The 19,807-nt window shown below is 51.6% G+C and overlaps 3 protein-coding genes and 1 long non-coding RNA gene across 8 annotated transcripts; 1 reads left to right on the top strand and 3 right to left on the bottom strand.

Annotated features, from left to right (window-relative positions):
- Positions 1–2,380: 2,380 nt before the first annotated feature.
- Odf3 (outer dense fiber of sperm tails 3) lies at positions 2,381–5,390 on the bottom strand. Its single transcript, NM_027019.3, has 7 exons — positions 5,369–5,390; positions 4,843–4,959; positions 4,495–4,695; positions 4,013–4,114; positions 3,735–3,856; positions 2,930–3,070; positions 2,381–2,599 (listed from the first exon to the last, which is right to left on the bottom strand). Exons 2-7 carry the CDS (start codon positions 4,949–4,951, stop codon positions 2,510–2,512), a joined length of 765 nt encoding a protein of 254 aa, NP_081295.2. The 5' UTR covers positions 4,952–4,959; positions 5,369–5,390; the 3' UTR covers positions 2,381–2,509.
- A 1,146-nt stretch (positions 5,391–6,536) lies between these two features.
- Positions 6,537–7,741, bottom strand: Scgb1c1 (secretoglobin, family 1C, member 1). Its single transcript, NM_001099742.1, has 3 exons — positions 7,675–7,741; positions 7,059–7,258; positions 6,537–6,706 (listed from the first exon to the last, which is right to left on the bottom strand). The coding sequence occupies exons 1-3, from the start codon at positions 7,727–7,729 to the stop codon at positions 6,674–6,676; spliced, it is 288 nt and encodes a 95-aa protein (NP_001093212.1). The 5' UTR covers positions 7,730–7,741; the 3' UTR covers positions 6,537–6,673.
- On the top strand, positions 7,617–16,085 carry C330022C24Rik (RIKEN cDNA C330022C24 gene). Its single transcript, NR_045717.1, has 4 exons — positions 7,617–7,923; positions 11,357–11,464; positions 12,007–12,129; positions 15,547–16,085. It is a non-coding gene; the product is annotated as an RIKEN cDNA C330022C24 gene (long non-coding RNA).
- Positions 15,335–18,348, bottom strand: Urah (urate (5-hydroxyiso-) hydrolase). 5 transcript variants are annotated; one of them, NM_001347605.1, is made up of 4 exons: positions 18,048–18,168; positions 17,555–17,694; positions 16,424–16,559; positions 15,335–15,620 (listed from the first exon to the last, which is right to left on the bottom strand). In NM_001347605.1, the coding sequence occupies exons 1-4, from the start codon at positions 18,105–18,107 to the stop codon at positions 15,531–15,533; spliced, it is 426 nt and encodes a 141-aa protein (NP_001334534.1). In that variant the 5' UTR covers positions 18,108–18,168; the 3' UTR covers positions 15,335–15,530. The 5 variants fall into 5 exon arrangements, with proteins under 5 accessions (NP_001334534.1, NP_001346734.1, NP_084097.1 ...); NM_001359805.1 differs by lacking the exon at positions 18,048–18,168 and adding an exon at positions 17,904–18,027; XM_030243092.1 differs by having other exon boundaries at positions 15,338–15,723; positions 18,048–18,348.
- Between the last annotated feature and the right edge of the window lie 1,459 nt (positions 18,349–19,807).

Here is a 19,807-nt window from a genome sequence, read left to right as displayed (position 1 = left end):
GGCCCATAACCACTCCCTCTGAGTTCTAAGTGAAGCCAGATCTTGCCATACTCTGGCCTTTTAATGCCGGTAGCCATGACTTGCTGTAGCACTAGGTACCCATCCCCTTCTTCCTTTAGCAAGCAGCTTTTCTCAGAACACGTTGACCTTAGATGTATTTAGCCATTGCATTGTGTCTGCCTGAGCCTCAAACCCTCTGAAGGAGGAGTGCCCATCCTTTGTTTTGCCCACCCCTCACCCCCAAGGTGCAGCTCACTCCACACTGCTGCTCTGTGGTTTTGCTGTTCGCCCTACACATTTCCTGCTGGGCTCTTCTAGCTTGACCCTCATTCTGAGGTCTCCCTTTGTAGGCACTTCATTCTTGTGTCTCAGCATCTGTGGACCAGGGCTTTGGCTTTGCCCTCTGCTTTGTCACCAGGCATGGTAATAGTTGCTGGCATCATTCTTCCATCTAGAGCAACAGCAAGCATGCCTGAGCTTTGACTCCCAGAACTGTGAGCTGCTGACTTCTACTTTGTGGGAATGTTGCTAGACCCTAGGGCACTTTGCTGATTTTGTTTCTGGGAGATGATGGCTTGCTGTGCATTCCTGGCTGCTTTGACCTGTGGCCTTAGGCTCCTGAATGTTGATGACATTACAGACACATGCGTCCACACCTGGCTTCCTCAGGCACTTGCAACAGCCAGTGCCTTCTCTTCTTTCTGGTGCAAACCAGATCTAGCTTTCAGCTTTTGGGGGTAACTTCCTCTAGAGCAGGGTCCTTGCCATCTCTCTTCTTCCCATCCCACCGCAACCCCAAATGTGGCTAGTTTTCCCCTTGGGTCTCCACCCTGGGCCCACCTCAGCTACTTTGAGGATCAGGTATGTAGCCCGTTACATTCAGCTCTTCCTCGCATGAGTCATGTGAAGGGGGATACCAGCTCCTCAGCCACTGGGTCAGACCAACGTCCTGAAGGTCATACATAACCTTACCCTCCAACTCAGGCCTTATCCCTGGCACTCCCTCTAATGCCTGGGTGAGTCCTGAACACCAGCAAGCTGTAAGATGAGAGGGTGCCCAGTGTGAGGGGCTGTGAATGCACGCAACCAGGTCCATCCTGTAGTTCAAGGCCTTGGTAATAAAGACTTGGAGTCAGTGCGGTCCTTGCCCTCATTTCCCAGGAATTTGAGTTACTTTGAGCCAACCCTAATCTCTGGCTGGCCTTGGGCACTGAAGTCTACCTTGGCTCATCTTCCAGAGATGCCTTATCTCCCAGACTTTGGGCAGGACAGCCACAGATCCACCACCTTCCTTCTGTGTGACCCTTCCCTGCCAACCTGTGGGTAGGGTGGTAATAGCATTACCTCCTAAGGGCTGAGGGACTAAGGGCAAGTTGTATCGGACACGCAGGCTTGTGCAAGTAAAGGCCTCCACCAGGTGTGTTGGATCACACCACGTATTTTGCACTGACCTGCTACAAAGTGGATGTCATACTGCATGCCTGCTTCCTGAAGCTGGGCCTGAGACCCTGAGAACCTCTGCAGACACTGTCCTCAGGCCCAGCTGTGATGCCAGCTGTCCTGCACACATCCTACTGGCTGCGGATGGAAACAAGCTCCCTGGGCTTTGTACTTAATAGCAGGAAAGAGATCGCGTCCTAATATTGCCCGCGTGGTCAGAACTTGAAGCTCAGTGGATATGGCTGTGTTTGGCTGTGCCTAACTAAGCCTTCCTGGCAGGTTGGCAGGTAGGCTGGAGTTGTATCCCCCTTGAAAGCCTGGAGGCCCGTACTGACAACTGACATGAGCTGTTGTGGAGTGGTTGCCAAACCTTGCACATCTGGAACTTCTTTACAACACACACACACACACACACACACACACACACACACACACACACGGCGTTGGCACTTTTGTTGTACCCCTTTTTCTTTTTTCTTTTCTTTTCTTTTTTTTTTTTTTTTGAGACAGGGTTTCCCTGTGTAGCCCTGGCTGTCCTGGAACTCACTCGGTAGACCAGGCTGGCCTCTAACTCAGAAATCTGCCTGCCTCTGCCTCCCAAATGCTGGGATTAAAGGCAGGCGCCACTATGCCCGCCCGGCTTTGTTGCAGCCCATGTTCAAGCTGTTCTGGATTCCTGGCTCGCAGAGGCAGCCTGGGTGTAGAGAAGAACCTGTAAAGGGAAGCTCAGATATCAGGTGGAACTCTGAGCCTCCCAGCCCTTCTGATTTCTCTGTAGGACCTGTAGGCCAGGAAGCCAGGACAGGGCCTGTCTGGGTAGGCTTTGTCCTTTTCCCAAGATAAACCCTTGCAAGTGCAATCTGTGGTTTATTTAATAATTTGGACATGGCAAGAAACCAGATTAACAAACAAGAGATAGCATAGAAAAAAATAACTTGTCAAAACCGTCCAAACTAGCGTGCTCTGTGGTGCAGGGCCAGGCTGTCAGCGGACCCCATTGGTGACTTGTCCAATCCATGGCCAGCCCAGCACATTTCTGTGGGAGGATCGTAGTCACAGAGAGCAGAGGCTATTCCACATCGACAACCAAGGGTGTCATGTAGTCAGAATGCTTGATGCCAAAGGTGACAGTAGGAGCACAGGGCTTGTTCAAGGTCACCTAGGAGGAGTAGGACTGTGAGGAGCTTTCTCAACCTGGGGCTGGAGTGAGGGGCTCAGTCCCTCCTGAACTTGTGCCCAAGGTTGCCAGTGTGTGTTCAGTAACCCTGTTAACTGGGGACAGTGGGCTAGTCCCTGGGGATGAGGCTACCCAGCTCAGGTTTTCTGTAACTGAAAGGTTGCCATCAGAGTCACAGCTGCAAATGCACACATTCCTGAGGGTGCATCCCTCCTGCTCCCCCACCCCGCACACACTTGCAGAGTGTAGGCCTTCCCTAGACATAGTGGATCATTTCCCCTGAGCCCTATCTGACCCCTCTAGTTTCTGGACCTTCTCAGGGCTGTGGGCTCCTGGTCCTGGCTTCAGGGTTTTATCCCCTGGGGGCTCCACCCGGGCAGCCATGGTGTACTGTGGAGCCTTGAACTTGGTCACTTGAACCTCAGTCTGACGGTATGCCGCAGGACCTGGAGTCTGGAAGATGAAGAGGGCTCAGACCGGCTTGGCTTCCCTAGGGCATAAGGCCCCAGAGAATATGGCTAGGTTGGGGACCTTGATTCCCCAGAGGCCTTAAGCTGCCTGACAGCCATGGGAACAACACACTTCTGTTTATGGGGTAGGGTGTTACTATCAATTTCAGCCTTAGTGAAGTGACATTCCCAGTGTGACAGTCTTGTGTCCGTACTTCACGGGGTAGTATGTGCAAGGCCCCTGTCCCTGTTGAGACACTATCCTGCTGGTCTTGAGGGCAGAAGCCAGGGGCTGGTGAGGCCAACATACTCCTGTAGTACTACTAGGCATTATGTGCCCACTCCAGGGCCTTTGCACTAACTGTTAGTACAGGCAGACATTTCTTCCCCAAGTATCTCAAGGCTCTTCCCCCCACCCACCTTTGCTCTCTGGGCAGTAACCCCACTAACACCTTAGCTTGTTCTCAGTATTATCACATCTCCCAAGTTGGTCTCCTGGCCCCTCCCCATTACTGTTTGTAGCCCGAGCATGTGGAAGGCACCCAGAGGAGAAGGGAACCCAAGAGCTTCAACAGGGCAGTTGTTAGCTGGGCATTTGTGAGCCTTGGGGAAGAGGGTCAGAAAGGTCATTGGGGCCAGGCTTTGTACTCAGCTGGGGTGACCCTTGCCTTGTGCAGGTCGTCGCTGAAGCTGCCCAACTTGCTGCGGCCCTTGATGGAGAAGGAGGGCTGGGAGACCTTGCCCACCGTGTGGGGCCCCATCACCACAGGCAGCATGTATGCAGCAGGGCCTGTGGGTGATGGGAGCCTCAGGCTGGGACAGGCCCACCACCTCCTACCTGGGATGCCCTCTTCCTTTGGAAGTTCTATGTTGGGCTACCCTTCTTCCACTCCGACCGAGACCCCAACCCCCATCCCATCAGTTGGTTGACTGGGCTGCAGCAGACCTGGAGTGCTGTCCACTCGGAAGGTCTTAGTCCGGGCAGAAATGGAATGGCTGGGTGCTGAGTCAAACACATACTTGGTAGATTTCTCTGGAAAGTAATCACCTGGAGAGGAGGGAAGGTGTGCAGGAACGACAAGAATCGGGTTCCGCATCCCACCCCGCCCCAGTACCTGAGTGCCCAGGAAGGGTGTCCCAACAATTAAGACACAAGGCTTCTAGACCCCAACATTGAGGTTGAACAGATTTGGTCAGGGATGTCCACAGTAGAAATACAGGCTCCAGGGTTGTTTTCAAGCAGTGAGCATGAGATCTGGTGTGGGCCTTGTCCCTGGACTCCAGGTAGAGTAGGGTTGGTGGGCTTCAGGCTCTGCTGTTCAGGCCTGACAGTGTCTGTTCCCAGGAGCAGGAGAAATGAGGCCATCTGGCCTTCACAGAGCTGGACATGCATATTAGGGCCCGGAGCAGAAGGTAGGGGTTACTCACCCGGGCCGGGGGTCAGCAAGGTCTTGGTATGGTAGCGCCCCAGGATGGAGTAGGCAGGGCCAAGGTCCTTGCCAGTCTTCAGGATCTTGGGGTTCACACTGTAGCGGGGCCCTGGGGAGCAATTCTCCGCCAAGAGCATGGGAGCCCCACGGAAGCTGTAGGCCGGTGCTCGGAGTTTGGTGGGTGTGTGCTTCACAAAGCCTGTGGGCACACGGGCTCAGGGCTGCTGGAGCCAGGCATCCTTCTCTCCGATGGGAGTCAAGGATTAAGCCCAGATCCATCCCAGCCCACAGCAATCTTGGCTTCTTCCCCTGTCCCCAGCAAGCCCCAGGCCTTAGGCAATCTTACCCGTGGTGGGTGGAATCAGGTACTTGGGTCCAGGGCTGCTGTAGAGGGCCATGATGGGCCCCCGGGGGCGATGGGGCCTCCAGGTGCCCATCCATACCTCCTCTGCCATGGCTGGCTCTGTCCATGGACAAGAGGGTGACCAGGTGCTGGGATGCCCTCCCTGTTGCATCTCATTCCTGGCCCTCATGTTCCCATCCCTGGTACTGCTGATATTGCATCCTGCAGACCCAAGCCTTGCCCCGTGGAGACATGGGAGTCTCGAGTAGTTACAAGCAAAGAGAGCTCCCCGTCTGGTGTGGTGAGCTCACCCCTACCCAGCTCCAAGATAAGGGTGGGAGTCATGCCTTCAGGACAGGCCCAGAGGAGCTGCTCTGGCCCTGCACTGACTACTGTTTTGGCTCTGAAGGAGCTCGGGCTGGTCAAAGAACCCTGGGTGCAACTTTCCAAAGAGCTGGCTGGCAAGGGTCCAGAGCTTCTTGGCTGAGCTGTGTCATGGGCGGGAGGGGAGCAAATCGGGAGGCCTCACCTCCTCTGTGCAGGAATGGGCTTAGAGCAGCTTAGGACCCAGCCTCCTCACCGGTGGCCTGTCCCCCTGGTGTCTGTGCCAGGCAACTCCCTAAAAAGGAACATGGGGAGAAAGGGAAGCTTTCTCTTTCTCCCCCAGTTTTGAGAACTGGGGAGGGGTCCCTGCCCCTGAGCTCTAGAATGTGGCTTTGTCCCACAAGAAGTTCTAGATCATAGTGTGTGTGATGGAGACAATGACCTCTGGCCCAAGGCCTCTCTTCAGACATTACCTTTTCCAGAGATCCTGTTTTTGGGGGGAACTAACCCTCTCCAGGGAGCCCCCATCCTCTCCGTGGACTTCTCCTTTAGGGGCTATGCACATCTCCAGCAACCACACGAGTCTCCAGGAACTCCCACCTCTTCAGGGAGTCCCCAAGTCTCCAAGGAGCTCCCACACTCTCCAGGGAACTCCTCTTGCAGAGACCAACCCGACCTCTCCAGGGGCCTCCTTACTCTCCAGGTTCTTTAACTCTTTGTGTTGGCTGGGACAAATGTAGACACAGTGAGGTTGCAGGTTTCTCCTTAGCTTTAGCCCAGTACAAGCCACTGATTTGGGGAAACTGGGGGGCAGGGGTTTCTGCCTACTGGGGATCTTGGGAGTGCAGGCTTGGGTTGGAGACTGGGTTGATTGTGGTGGGCATACCCAGAGAGGTTGCTTTCTCCCTACAGCTCCCCAGAGCTTGTTCTTCCAGTTTCCCTGCTGGCAAAGCCCACCCCTCAGAACCCCCTGTGTCCTTGTGTTCAGTCAGGGTTTCCCTACTTGACCTCAGTAAGGCTCTTCAGGTTCTGACTCAGGCTGGACTCTCTTTCCTCGGGTGATTTTGGGAAGAGAGGTTGTTTTCAAAGCTCCCAGAACGTATGCATCAGTTGGCTGTGCTCTTGCCTTATTATTATTATTTTTTTTATGCATAAGCCCTGCCAGCCTGCCTTTCTGTGTTAGGCTCCTTTTATCCCCATCCTTCCTAGATAGCTCCCTGTGTTCACGTGGTTTCCCGAGGCCGACCTCACACATTGCTTCCGGAAAGTGACCTTGCATTATGAGTTTGCATCTTTTGGTTTATCTCTCAGGGTGCCTCTGATAGGACTTTTTGTGTGTCCCTGTGTTGCAGGGAGAGAGAGAAGCCAGCACATGGGCTGCAGTAGGCTTTATTGATTTAACAGTTCGAGGGTGAATTTATTCGTGAAGAAGCAGTGATCGCGGCACATCCATGGTCGCTGTAGGGCTGGTCCTGTCGCTCATGGAAGTCAAGCCGTGTTTCGGGTCTGCTTATGTGTCCTCTTGAGCATCTAGCACTTGCACCTGAAAGAGAGATGTGTGGGGACCAGGAGACCTGGTAACCAACAACCGGATCCCCCAGTCCCAGCGGCAGACAGTGCTGTGCACACCAGTGGAGGAGACAGACTCCTGAGCATGGTGACCCACCTCTCCTAGCACCCTGGGGAGGGGCTGTGTGCACATGTACTGCCTAGGTGGGATGTAGTTCTTTTGGGGTGGGGGAAGCAGTTCTAAGAGACTTTGGAAACTTCTCTGCGAGGTCTCCATCTCTGCTGGCTGATGGAGATCTGGGGATCGGGGAGGACTGGTGATCCAGCACCAGGAGGGTCTCGGAAGAACTGCAAACATTCGGGGATGGGAGTCCCAGCCCGATTACCAGCAGCTTGACCAGTTGCTCCTTATGCACAGGCTGTAGTTCATCGATGCAGGACTTGAGCTCGCTCAGCGCTGACTTGGCCATGTCATTGACATTGTACTTGCCCAGGGGCCCTTCGTAGAGTTCTTCCGGGGTCCCCACCAGGAGTGTTTGCAGGAATTCCATGAAAAACTCATTGTCATCCTCTGCTCTAGTCAGCCCTGTGTTGCAAAGGGGATACAATGCCGAGGGAGGGACTTGATCTCCTGTCCTTGTCTTTCTAGCACTCCCAGGTCAACCTGCAGATCCCTTCCCCATCACCACTAGTGGGAGCTGCTGTGGTTTCCCCCCTGACTTCCTGACCTCACCAGGGAAGAGAAGGGGGAGTTCTTCCCCTGGGCTAACTGGATCCAGAGGGTCAGGTCAAACCGGATTGCTCCAGGGTGGGCGGCATTGGCCTCGGTGGTTAGTTAGTGTTAGGTCAGGGTGGGTTGGGAGAGAACTGGTGTCAACAGATTTCCTGCACTTAGGGGGTGGGGTCTGTGACACTGGTAGGCATTGCCCACCTGATCCCAGGATTTCAGCCTCTTGGGGCCCCTTACCTACCGAAAGTGCTAGAAACAAGGCCCAGACTTACCACAGACGCAGAGCAGGCTTAGGGCCACCAGCAGAAGAGCGCTGCTCCCTTTCATGGTGACAGTCACAAGAACTGCTTGGGGGATACCAGGCTTTTATGCTGTAGAAGGTGGCACCTTGCCCGGGGGCGGGGCATACCTCTCAGGACCTGGCAGGACAACTGGGCCAGGCATGTCACTGTGCTCCATTAGGTGCCAAGAAGTGCCAAACTTGAGTGGATCATAAGGGGGCAGTTGGCAAACATGTCGGGGTAAGTGGAATACATCCTGGTCTGGGTAAACTTAGTGCTAGTTAACAGGGAGGAGTGCCAAAGGTCATGTGTGACCTCCCCGGTGCTCTGACAGCTTCTGGGATGCGTCTAGATCTTTGTGGTTGGGATCCCCCCCCCCCCCCTCCACCTGTGCTTAATGAGCTGCCTGTCCTAGTCCTCAGGCTGAGGCCACCCTACTGCTGCAGGTGGGAGAGGAGCCTGGGAACATGAGGTCAGAGGGGTGGGGGCCTCCCAGAGTGGAGGATGCTGAACCACCAGGAGGTCTGACGTTTGGAGGCAGTGTCCCGTGAGGTTGGGTGGCCTGAGAAGAGTTGCAGCTGCCTGTGGTCTCGCCTTCTCCTATCCTCTACTGCCACCTGGCGGCTTGATGGTTTTTCTTACACGGTGCTGGTTGCAGATCCGCCTGAGAATTTTGCAAAGCAGAATCCTCCTACCCCCTGTCAGAGTGGGTCTCATTATCCCATGTCTGAGCAGGGCATGATGGTGCCTTCATTACCCTACCCTTTCTTTGATTATACTTAGCCTTGCATATGCTCTGCCTGACATAGCCCCCAGATCCTTGCTCTAGCCCCTTTCAAGAACTGTTCCAGTGTTTGGGGTTCTTGCCTTCTTAGACTCCTGCCTATAATGAATATTCTCTAACCTTTGTTAGCATGAAACTAATCTATAGTGATGGGACCTGTTTCTGTGCATAAGTCTATGAATGTGGGACCGATTGTACAGTGCAGCGTCTGTCACCACAGTCAATAGGAGAGCAGATCAGCCTCTTAGTGCAGTGGCGCTCACCTCGGGTCATCTTTAACCTGTGGTTCTGGGGGCTACATAGATGGCTTAGTGAATCAGGGGGCTTGAGGCCAATCATGGCAACTTGAGTTTGATCTTCAGAGCTCACCTGATGGAAAAAGAGAACGGACTCTTGCAAGTAGCATCTCCAGGGGCTTGGCCTGGACACCTGTTTTGAGACCCCCCCTTTCATCCCCCCAAAATTCTGTCACAGAACTGACTGCTCCTTTAAAGACTCTCTGGCCCAGCTTCTGTCTCTTTACATTGTCTGCCACTGGGGTTCCATGTGGAACAAGTGGCCCCTTGGCCTCCCTTTGTGGGATCCAGTTGGCAGGTATTCCTCTTGCATTCCTTAGATGCTCAGCAGCACAGGCTGGCCAACACTGCTCTGCAGGTTAGCCAGGGATCGGCGTTTGGGACTCTCCATGCTGTGTGCGTCTGTTTACTCCTCCTGTCTCACTGTAGCAACCTCACACCCTGAGCACTTGTCCCTTGTCCTCTCCCCTCTGTGGTCTTCTGATGCCACTTCAAGGTTGTCTTCTAGTCATGGGCTATGTTTTCAGCAGTAGTCCCTCTCATTCCATCTTATACACCCTCTGACCATCTAGTCCCTTGAGTACCTGAGCGCTGCAGTCATCTGGGATCACACTTCCTGGCCCACATCATGTCCAGACACCATCACAGTTACTCCTTGGTCTACACCATCGGCCTCCGACACTGTCTTGTTCTGGTTGGCCTTTGTCAACTTGACATAAGCCTAGACGTATCTGAGAAGAGGGTATCCCAGTTGAAGAATTGCCTCTATCAGATTGGTCTGTGGGAAAGCCTGTGGGGGTATTCTCTTGATCACTGATTGATGGGAGAAGTCTCAGCCCTCTATGGGCAGCACCACCCCTAGCCAACTGTCCTGGGTGGTATAAGAAAGCAGGTTGAGCAAGCCATGAGGAGCAAGGCATTTCTCCATGGCCTCTACTTCAGTTCTTGCTTCAACTTGCCTCAGCGATGGACTGTGATGTAGAAATGTAAACCAAAGGGACTTACATGATTCTTGTCATTGTGTTTTAGAACAGCAGTAGAAAGCTAACTAGAACACATGTGTTCTGAAAAGGCCCCAACACAGGCTGAATTCATACAACCAGGAAACTATCTAACCAGCCTCACAGGGCCACAGCCTTGTCCTAGGTGCTGACAGCTTCCGAAGATTGCTGCAAAGGTTCTCACACCCTGTCGGGGGTTCAGTCATACTCTGTCTCCTCTTAGTCTCAGTACCTCAGCCCTTATTTCACAGACATGGAAGTCATCAGAAACAACAACACTACAACTCAGGCAAACTCCAAAACCCTGCAAACCAATCACCTAACCTATTACCCTGTCTTTATAAAGCATCTACTCCTTCATGTTCGCACCGGTCTTTATACAGATCTACAGCCACGTGGATCGTTGTGCAGATCCCTCCATGGCTACATTTGATCACCTCTTCCTAAGTCAAGGTCTTTGCCACAGCGTTCTGCAACATCAGTGGCTTTGTCTCTTGAGTCCCGGTAATCAGCCTATGTTTTTGTTCCTATACATTCATGTTCAGGCAGAACCTGGGCTGGGTGTCCATCAGCTCCCTGCCATCCATCCTTGCTCGTTCTGGGAGAATCTGGGCACTCTCTGGGTTGGGTTTGTCTCCCGAGCACCAGTGGGTCAGAAACAAGGCAGATAGATTTGGGATCTAAGTTTAGTTTTTAGTTTTTATTTGTGTGCATGTATTTGTAAGTGCGCGCACACAGACACAGACACAGACACACACACACAGAGACACATACACACACACACACACACACACAGGCGCATTCACACCCACAGAGACAATAAGAAAGTCGTTGATCCCTTGGAGTTGGAGTTACAGGTGGTTATGAGCCACTTGATGTGGGTGATAAGACCCAAATTCTGGTCCTCATGATTGAGCAATAAGTGCTCTGAACCACTGAGCAATCTCTCCAGACCCAGTTGTAAGTTTTTATGCTCTCTCTCTCTCTCTCTCTCTCTCTCTCTCTCTCTTTTGAGACAGGGGTTCTTTGTGTAACAGCTCTGGCTGTCCTGGGACTAACATTATGGACCAGGCCTGCCTCTGTCTCCCAAGTTCTAGGGCTAAAGGTGTATGCATTACATCTAGCTTTGAATCGTCTGTGATTGCAAGTAAAAGCAAAGTGTTTCATATTGATCTGTGATGTATCAGATTACAATTTTTTTGCAAATGTGTAAATATGCTGTATTTGTTAAATTATAGAATTCATCGTAGCAATCTGCACAAATTCTGATTAGTTTTCCAACATTCATTTATGTATTTGATCTGCCTGAATGAAAACCATGTTGCAGTGAAAACTCTGGTGGAAATCTGTTTGTTTGGACACAAGTCTCTCTATGAAGTCCTGGTTGCCCCAGAACTTGCTTTGTAGACCAGCTGGTCTCAAACTCTCAGAGATCCTCCTACTTGCACCTCCTGAGTGCTGAGATCAAAGGCGTGCACCACCATGCCCAGCCTCTTGTGAAAATTTTAACATCATTAAAATACTGAGGGTATGGACCAAATCCGTTTCTCATTGCTGCTAATAAGTTGGGACCAAACTGGCTTTGTTCACAGAAATACTCATTGTACAGGTCGTCGTCCTGTAGAAGGCTGTCTTCTGAGCGCACGGCCATTACCGCCTTCACGGGAAGCAGCTATGAGTGTTCATGAATGGTCCTCAAGGTTGGTCCTGTTGACATTTCCTCATAGACGGGTGTTGCGGGCCATCCAGTGGCTCGTGAGGAACGGGGTATGGCTGAAGCGCAGCGCAGACTCGGGCTGAAAGAGAGGGAACTAGACGGACGAGAGAAAGAATGGAGAGAATGGAGCTAGGACAAGATTTTAATCAAAGCTCAGTTTTACTATTCGGAAACATGGGGTTATGAAGAAGGGGGGAGGGGCCCATTCCCGCCAAATCATCTTCGGAGTCCAGCTGCAGGTGACCTGAGTACTCTGGAACAGCTAGGCAGCAGGTAGCAGCGGTGGGAGTGGCAGAACGATAGGGTGGCAGACTCCACCCCGCCCCCCCATGATCTCCTGGTGATAACAGTCAAGCCTGCTCAGCCAGATTTCAGGCTGGGGGGGGGGGGAGGGGGGTTACAGACGGGAAAGGGTGGGGTCCGCAAACTCTCTCCTGAGATCTCAGCTGCTCCTTCCTGTACTTCCCTGCCAGCTGTTTGTAACTCTGTCCTGATTGCATATGTTCTTGTGCAATTCTTATGCAGAATACATAGCTCCTGGGAGAGTAACCTGGTGGGAAACCCCGTCTATTCAGCTCTGGGGATGTCAGGATCCATGCTGGGCAGTGCCTTGTTGGTCAAACGGATGTTTGAGTCACCCATATTCTTGTAAGTAACTCCTCACCCGTGCCCTGTTACGTAGGCCCAGTAAACTCCCTGGATTGCCAAGTTGAACTTGTGTGGAACTGTACTGTGGTCTGACATTGGCACCCCATGTGGGGTGCGTAGGTGTAGGAAAAGCTCATGTAACAAGTCTTGAAAGAACCTCTCTGGTAACCAGCACACCTAAAACTGCACTGGCAGTTGTTTATGGCTACCGTTCATATGATCATAACAGCTTGTCTCTAACGCAAGGCATTGCTTTCTGTGGCAGTCACATTTCGGGTACACTCACAGGCACCCGATTCTGACCAGCTGGTGCCACATTTATAACAGAGCACTGTTAAAATGAAGGAGACAGAGAATCCACTGACTTAGAGCTCAAGATTCCCTCCACAGTGGCTGTGCCAAAAGAAAATGGCACAAGGCTAAGCTTCAAATCACACCTTTTGGGAATGGAATTCTGCACGGGATCATACACTGCAGGGCTACTCATTTCAGTGGTAATGAAACTGAAGGTAAATTTACTCCAAGTCAACATTATATTCCAGTAACATACATGATAGGGGCTGATATCAAGAATGGCATTACAATTGCAGAGGAAAGGTTGGCTAGGGTTCTGTGAGTAGGTGCTGTGGTCTCAGTAGCCACGTTCTTGGTGTGTTGAGCTATGGAGTTTTCCGAGAAGATGCTCAAACTTCCTCCTGGCATAGTTTCTGTACTATGGATCACTCAGGTTTTTAGGTTATTGTTTGATTTATTTGGCATTTGAGACAGGGTTTCTCTGTATAGCCCTGGCTGTCATGGAACTCACTCTGTAGACCAGGCTGCCCTTGAACTCAGAAATCTACCTGCCTCTGCCTCTGAGTGCTGGGATCAAAGGTGTGCGCCGTGCGCCACCACCGCGGGGCTGGATTCATCAGCATTTGATGCTTTCAGGCTTAGCACAGGTTTCCTCGGTGTCTGAGCACTGTCGTTCCAGCTCAGCAACCTGAACCCTACTTTATAGGACGGGTATAAAAGACACATTATATATAAAACACTGAAAACCTGTTCTGCTAACTTTTTGAGCAGGTTCAACATAAATTTACTAAGGAAGTGCTCCCCACTGTTCAAGGGAGAAGAAATTCCTCCTTTGCTGACTGGACCCTTGGTGCCTTTTCCTCAGAGAACTCCCTGGGAAGCGTGTTAGCCACAGGAGGAAGCGGAGAAGGCTGAAGTGCTTTCAGAACCTTATTTCCAAATAAATTCGTGTCAGGGTCATTCAATAAACTCTCTCTCCTCACTCTCACTGACCCCTGCAGGGCCTCACCCTTCTTTATTTTGCCTCTCTTCAAAGCCCTCTGTTAGCTGCCATTCCTCCCTCAGTTGGCACTGTCCCACCCCCATTACAGCCCACTTGTCCCCATGACCAGCCAAATCCTCTTTGGGAACCAAAGCCAAATTCTCTCAACCTCTCCAAACCAAGCCCCCCAAACCTGTTACAGACCCCGCCCCTCGCCGTTTGCTAAGAGCCTGTGTTCCTAAAGCATCTCAGTTTCAGAGCCCATTTGACCACCCCAGAAAAGACGATTCTGATGTAACACAAGCTCTCAAATTAGGTTCTCCCCAACTCAACCATACCCTGGTTTCAGACAACAGATTTTTCCCAATTAACCTTATATAGCCAAACTAAATTTCCCCGGCTCCTCTAACAAATTCCCAGACAGACCCCAGATAAGTATTCCTGCCAACCGACAGCCTAGTTTTCCTGTCTATTGCTTATTCCAGAGGGTAGGATCATCCCATCTTCTCTGGTTTTGGGATTCCTCTTCCCAACGATCAGAACCACAAAACTAACAGTTTCAAATGTGCATCCAAAATAGAAAAACCTTTTCTAAACTCCTTAAACTTTACCTCCGTCCCTAGTCTGTCTGTTCCAATAGATTTCAAATCCACTATAGACTGCTCCAGTAACTCCAGCCATTTCCTCTCCAGCCATCCTGGTCCAGCCTTACAGACTATACTTTCCTGTGGTACACAACTGAAACAGCCTGCTCTCCCTGGCCTTGCCAGCAGCCCGGCTTCCTTGGGAGGGGAGCCACTCTCCTGTCAGACTCAGCCCAATGAACATGCTGAGAGGGGAGCCAACTAGAGAGGCCCGGTAGAAAATAAAGACTCCAATTGCCTTGTGCCAGGCTGACAGCTGAACACTTGTTTCTCCTCTCTCTATTTTTTTTTTAAAGTATAGAGTAGAGTTTATTCAGGGCATGGGGAGGGGAGTTAAGAGGGCAGAGAGAGAGAGAGTAGAGAAATAAAGGCTGGCCATGGCCACGAGCACATGGAGAGAGGGTTGGGGGAAGGGGAGAGGAAGAGCAAGAGAGAAACAAGAGGGAAGCAAGAACCTCTCTATCCTTCATAGCTGTGAACTTGTAATTAATCTCCTTTACAGAGAGAGGCTGAGATAATAGGACTGAGGTGAAACCCAAGACTCACTGTCAGTGGAGAACTTCCTGCTCTTTGAAGGACCTCAGGGGTGGCCTGTTTCCCTATCCGTACAATGCTCACCTCTGTATGCCCACTTGTGACCTCAGTGGCTTCTCATCAGAGGCCTCCTCGATTACCTGGCATGATGATTAGCATTGTCAATTTGACAGAATTTAGAATTACCTGAGAGAAGGGCCTCTGGGCATGCCTGTGGGATGCCAGCTTATGTTCATAGATGTGGGAAAGCACATTAATTTTGGGGAGGGCCTTCCCTGGGCAGGGGATCCTGAACTGTATAAAAGAGAAAGCAATGGAGTACTAGCAGTGCATTACTCTTTCCTTATCTTCTCTCTTTCCTTATCTCTTTCTCTTTTCTCTTTGGCTTTTGTGAGACAGGGTTTCTCTGTACAGCCCTGGCTGTCCTGAAATATTGTAGATCAGGCTTGAATGCAGAGATCTGCCTGCCTTTGTCTCCCAAGCACTGGGATGAAAGACATGCACTACCAACTGCCTGGCATTGCTCTCTGCTTCTTGACTGTGGCCACAACGTGATGGAGCCCAGTTCCTTCAGCCTTCCTTTCCTGTGTCTGCCCTCCCACAAAGAACTGTGACTTGAACTAATCCAGAGTAAAACCCTTTCTCAGACTGCTTCTGTCAAGAGTATTTTATCACAGCAACAGGAAAAGAAACTAAGACACTTGGAGCAGAAGCTCCGACTTACTGTCCCTATCCCAATGATAGGTTCAGATTGGCAGGTGTTGAAACTCTCTTTATTGACACCCAAGTCACAGCTTCCCATTATGAAACTCCAGGGCAGCTAGAATATCTTCAGCAAGCAGCAACTTCATGTCCTTTGATGAGAACAAAGCCCATGATTTGTGTGGGTGGCTAAGTCTGGGAAAGAAACAGGCAGATAGATGGCTTTCTTCAGGTAACACATCACTTTAACTCCCCCGGTAGGTGGTGTAGGACCATGGGCTCAGCAGCAGAGGTACGTGGAACTTCTGGGTCTCCTTTGTAATAGTGAAAACCACCTGTGAGAAGCAGAGAAGGTTCTTGAAGACACTGAAGATGGTGAGTCCTTCCTGCAATAGCCCCTGGGTCTTCCAGACAGCAGGAGGTCAGGTGCCATGCCGGCTAAGAAGCGAGAGATGCTTATATAAGATCTGATGATACCGTTTGAATAGTGTCTCCTACAAGAGATGTTAGTTGGTAGGCTTTGGGGGATGTGATTTGACACTGAGGGCTCTGATCTGGTTGAATCAACTGGTTAAACTTTTGGGATTAACTGGATCCATCATGTGATACACCATTAGTAGGTATTGAAACTTGGAGGAGTCCTAGGGGACCATGTCTTCCCTTGTGTTCATTTCTTCTGCTTGTCCCCCATGAGGTGACAGCGCTCCTCTTTTATATGTCCCCACTGCCGTAGTGAGTGTGTGGAGCCAAGCAATCATGGACTGAGATAATGAAACCAAATAAATAATTCTCCCTTAAGCTGCATCAGGGCTGCAGAAGTTACTAACACACCCAGTGTTCCTGGATCTGGGCTCCGATAAGAATCTGTCTACAAAGGAAGATGAGACACCCTCAGCCTAGCCTCTCCCTCCCACCCACCTGATCCAGGGGCAGCTCAGTGTGTCATCGTGAGGTATCATAGTGCCTCAGGTTCCTGAACACCTTCTGAGAGGACCAAACAGGTTGAGTTTACTCACTTGCTACCACCCTGGGAGAGGTGGGGCCAGTCTGTCCCTGGTCTGGAGGAGGCCTGGCTGCAGGATCTGGCTGTGGTCAAAGTGAATCAGGGTCCATGTGCTTCACCCACCCTGACACTCACCTCTACATAGGGGTAAAAGCTCTCTTGACCCCGCTCTTTCCAGTAGCGCTCTGTGTCGAAGAACAGCTTATAGGTGCCTGGCTTTATCTGGCTTGGTGTCAGGAGCCCAGGACAGCGACCGTCCAGGTTTGTGTAGCTGTGAAGAGATGAAGTGGAGAGAAGAGCTGAGAAACCTCCCTCCCTAGCTTTTCTGATCCGCATGCCAGCATCTACAGATGACTCCCACAGTCTCACAGAAGGAGCACAGATGGGGCAGGGGGACAGTTCCTAAGGATATCACCATGCTGCATATTTAGAAAATCATAAAGCAGAGAAGCAAAAGATAAAACCTCTCCAGGTTGGTGAAGGACTGAGCTAGAAGGGGGCAAGCCACACGCTGTTCTCACAGGCTGGTCAGAAGGAGATGTGTGAGCCTGGCTCCCTTAAATAGAACCTGCTTTCAAGGCCACAGACCCACCAGCGTTGGCTGGCTAAACCTGAAAGAGGCCCCCAACAAAGCATGTACCAGGGGCATGCCAGAGCCTGGCTCACTGAGGTTGAAAGGCCCAGTACTGGACTGGAGTGGAGTCTTGGGTTTTACCTCAGTCCTATTATCTCAGCCTCTCTCTATAAAGGAGATTAATTACAAGTTCACAGCTATTAAGAATAGAGAGGAGAAATAAGTGCTCGGCTGTCAGTCAGGCACAAAGCGATTGATGTCTTTATTTTTGACCAGGCTACTCTAGTTGGCTCCCCTCCTCGAAGCATGTTTTTGGGTTGAGTCTGACAGGCAAGTGGTTCCCCTCCCAGCAGGCCCATTAGGCTGAGTCTGACAGGCAAGAAGGACCCAACAAAGCTGTCTCAGACCTTCCATGACATTGTCCCAGGTATGCACATCTGGTGAAAAAGCTGTTTTGTCACCATTCCTGTTATCTCAGATGAGGAAAACAAAGTTCAGGGATCAACAGGGCAATGATCCGTCCTGCCTTCCAGCCCCCAGCGGCCACAAAGACTCAGCTCTGCTCAGTGTTATCCTGGCCTTACTGCTCCACCTCAGTACCATGGCCTAAGGTCTTCCTTCCCCAGGTGGGAAGGCCACTGTACTGCTGGGTGCTGGCACTTATGGATCCCAGCCCAGAAACTGTCTCCTACCTTGTCCTCAGCTCCATCCACTGCTGGCAGGGGGCCTCCAGGCGGGACAGCCGGAGGCAGAGGCCTTGGGCAGGGAGCCCTGAGGCAGTGTCTAGAACGTGAGTAGTCAGGGGACTGCTCTCGGTAGCCATGTTGCCAGCCTGTGCAGAGAGAGTGAGAGTGATCAGCCAGTCCGTAGAGGCCCAAGTGCGTCTTCGATCTAGTTCTGAGGAGAGCAAACAAAGGGCCGCACTGCCCCGAGGCAGGCTGAACTGCTGAGCGGCAGGATGGGGTGCCAAGTGCTAAACAAAGCTGACCTGTGCCCTCCTTTGCCCCTGCCTGGGCACCACCCCTCTCCCTTGTATGAGACCTTCAGTTTCAGCTGATCGGTGGCTTTAGTGTCCCAGAACCCAGCTCTCCCGTGCCTCTGACTCCTAGCAACACCCTTGCTCCCAAGCTCCCACACACTCTTCCGTCTCTGTCTCCTTAAGTATGGCACAAGACAGCTCCTTACCTGCGGCCAGCCTAAGTGTCTCTGGAGCGTCATCAGCCGCGGGGCGGTCCTGGAACTCATGCCCTGCCCTGAAGCTCTGGTCTGTGCAACTTCCACAGGCAGTCGCCCTGCCAGCCTCAACAAGCTCTCTAGTCAGCCTGGACCTGCTCCACCCAAGGCCCCGCCCCAACTCCTGGAGCCACCTATCTGAACACTTCTGGGAAAGACACCTTTCCTTTTGCCAGATGAGCCCTGGCAGCCTGCTTGGTTTTTGGGCCTCAGGGGTGTTGATTTAAAGGAAAAGAATGGACAAGGTTGGGAGCATGCTGTGGGGAGGAGTGGAAGGGCAAGTCTGGGGAAGGAGGGATACTGAGGGGAGGGGCAGTTCTGAGGGGAGGGGGTGGGGCAGTGGGGCCTACTGCAAAGACTGGTGGAAAGTGATTAAATGGCTGGGTCAGGGAGGGGGAAATAATTCAGTGGTTAAAACACTGAGGATGCTCAGAGTCATTTTGATTTGCATTTCCTTGGTGACTAAGGCCATAGAACATTTCTGGAAACAGCCTAGAAGTCCCTCAACAGAAGAATGGATAAAGAAAATGTGGTACATTTATACAATGGAATACTACCCAGCTATTAAAAACAATGACATCATGAAATTTGTAGGCAAATGGATGGAACTAGAAAATATCATCCTGAGTGAGATAACCCAGACCCAGAAAGACACACATGGTATGTACTCACTTACAAGTGGATATTAGCCATAAAGTATAGGATAACCACACTATAATCCACAGACCTAAAGAAACTGGGCAACAAGGAGGGCCCAAGGGAGGATGGACGAATCTCACTCAGAAAGGGGAATATAATAGACATGGGAGGTGGATAGGGTGAGGGAACTGGGTGGGATGAGGAGGGGGAGGGGAACAGGAGGGATGAAGTGTGAGGAGGGCTGAGGGAGAGAGAACTGGGAGAAAGAGCAGAAGGTGGTGGTGGTGGTGGGCAGCTCCAGGATGAGCCACCTCTCCCAACAGCATGCTCCCCCAGGTTCTACTCTTTTCCTGTAAGTCAGCACCTCTCAGGTCCCAAAACTGAGTAGGTTTCCAGGGCTCATTTGGCAGAAGGCAGCTTTCCCAGACACGTTCAAATAGGGACAAGGGAAACTCCCAGGAATCTATGAGGGTGACCCTAGCTAGGACTACTAGCAACAGGGCATGTCAAACCTGAGATGGCCACTTCCCATAACCAGGCAAGACTTCCAATGGAGGGATGGAGACACCAACCCACCCACAAAACTTTCAACCCAAAATTTGTCCTGCCTACAAGATGTGCAGGGATAAAGATGGAGTAGAAATTGAGGGAATGGCCAACCAATGAATCGCCCACCGTGAGACCCATCCCATCCCTGACACTGTTAGTGATATTCTGCTGTACTTGTAGACAGGAACCAAGCTAGCATAACAGTCCTCTGAGAGACTTCACCCAGCAGCAGATGCAAACATGCAGAGACCCACAGGCAAACATTAGGCGCAGCTTGGGGAATCTTGTGGAAAAAGGGGAGGAGGGACTGAAGGAGCCAGAGAAGTCAAGGACACCACAAGAAAACCTACAGAATCAACTAACCCGGGCCATAGGGGCTCACAGGGACTGGACTGCCACCCAAAGAGCAAGCATGGGAAGGACCTAGGCCTCCTACACACATGCAGCTCATGTGGGGCTTCCTGTGCATGTTGGTCTCTCAACAGCTGGAGTAGGGGCTGTCTCTGACTCTGCCGCCTTCCTTT

The sequence above is a fragment of the Mus musculus genome, chromosome 7 (assembly GCF_000001635.26).
Source record: "Mus musculus strain C57BL/6J chromosome 7, GRCm38.p6 C57BL/6J".
Lineage (NCBI taxonomy): Eukaryota > Metazoa > Chordata > Mammalia > Rodentia > Muridae > Mus > Mus musculus.
Note: the sequence above shows the minus strand (reverse complement) of the source record. Positions and strands in the feature narration are given on the sequence as shown.

Bases quoted from the DNA above. Each gene is read 5' to 3' on its own strand.
- Scgb1c1 (NM_001099742.1), bottom strand. From the start codon at position 7,729: ATGAAAGGGAGCAGCGCTCTTCTGCTGGTGGCCCTAAGCCTGCTCTGC. The intron at 7,259-7,674 runs GTAAGTCTGGGC...TTTGCAACACAG, and splicing joins AAGCCTGCTCTGCGTCTGTG to GGCTGACTAGAGCAGAGGAT. The intron at 6,707-7,058 runs GTAATCGGGCTG...TCTCTCTTTCAG, and splicing joins AGCAACTGGTCAAGCTGCTG to GTGCAAGTGCTAGATGCTCA.
- Odf3 (NM_027019.3), bottom strand. From the start codon at position 4,951: ATGGCAGAGGAGGTATGGATGGGCACCTGGAGGCCCCATCGCCCCCGG. The intron at 3,071-3,734 runs GCAAGGGTCACC...TTCATCTTCCAG, and splicing joins TCAGCGACGACCTGCACAAG to ACTCCAGGTCCTGCGGCATA. The intron at 2,600-2,929 runs GTCCAGAAACTA...TACTCCTCCTAG, and splicing joins GAGCCCACAGCCCTGAGAAG to GTGACCTTGAACAAGCCCTG.
- Urah (XM_030243092.1), bottom strand. From the start codon at position 18,107: ATGAGTTCCAGGACCGCCCCGCGGCTGATGACGCTCCAGAGACACTTA. The intron at 16,560-17,554 runs GTAGGAGACAGT...ATCTCTTCACAG, and splicing joins TGGATGGAGCTGAGGACAAG to CTACACAAACCTGGACGGTC. The intron at 15,724-16,423 runs GTGAGTGTCAGG...CTCGCTTCTTAG, and splicing joins GCTTTTACCCCTATGTAGAG to CCGGCATGGCACCTGACCTC.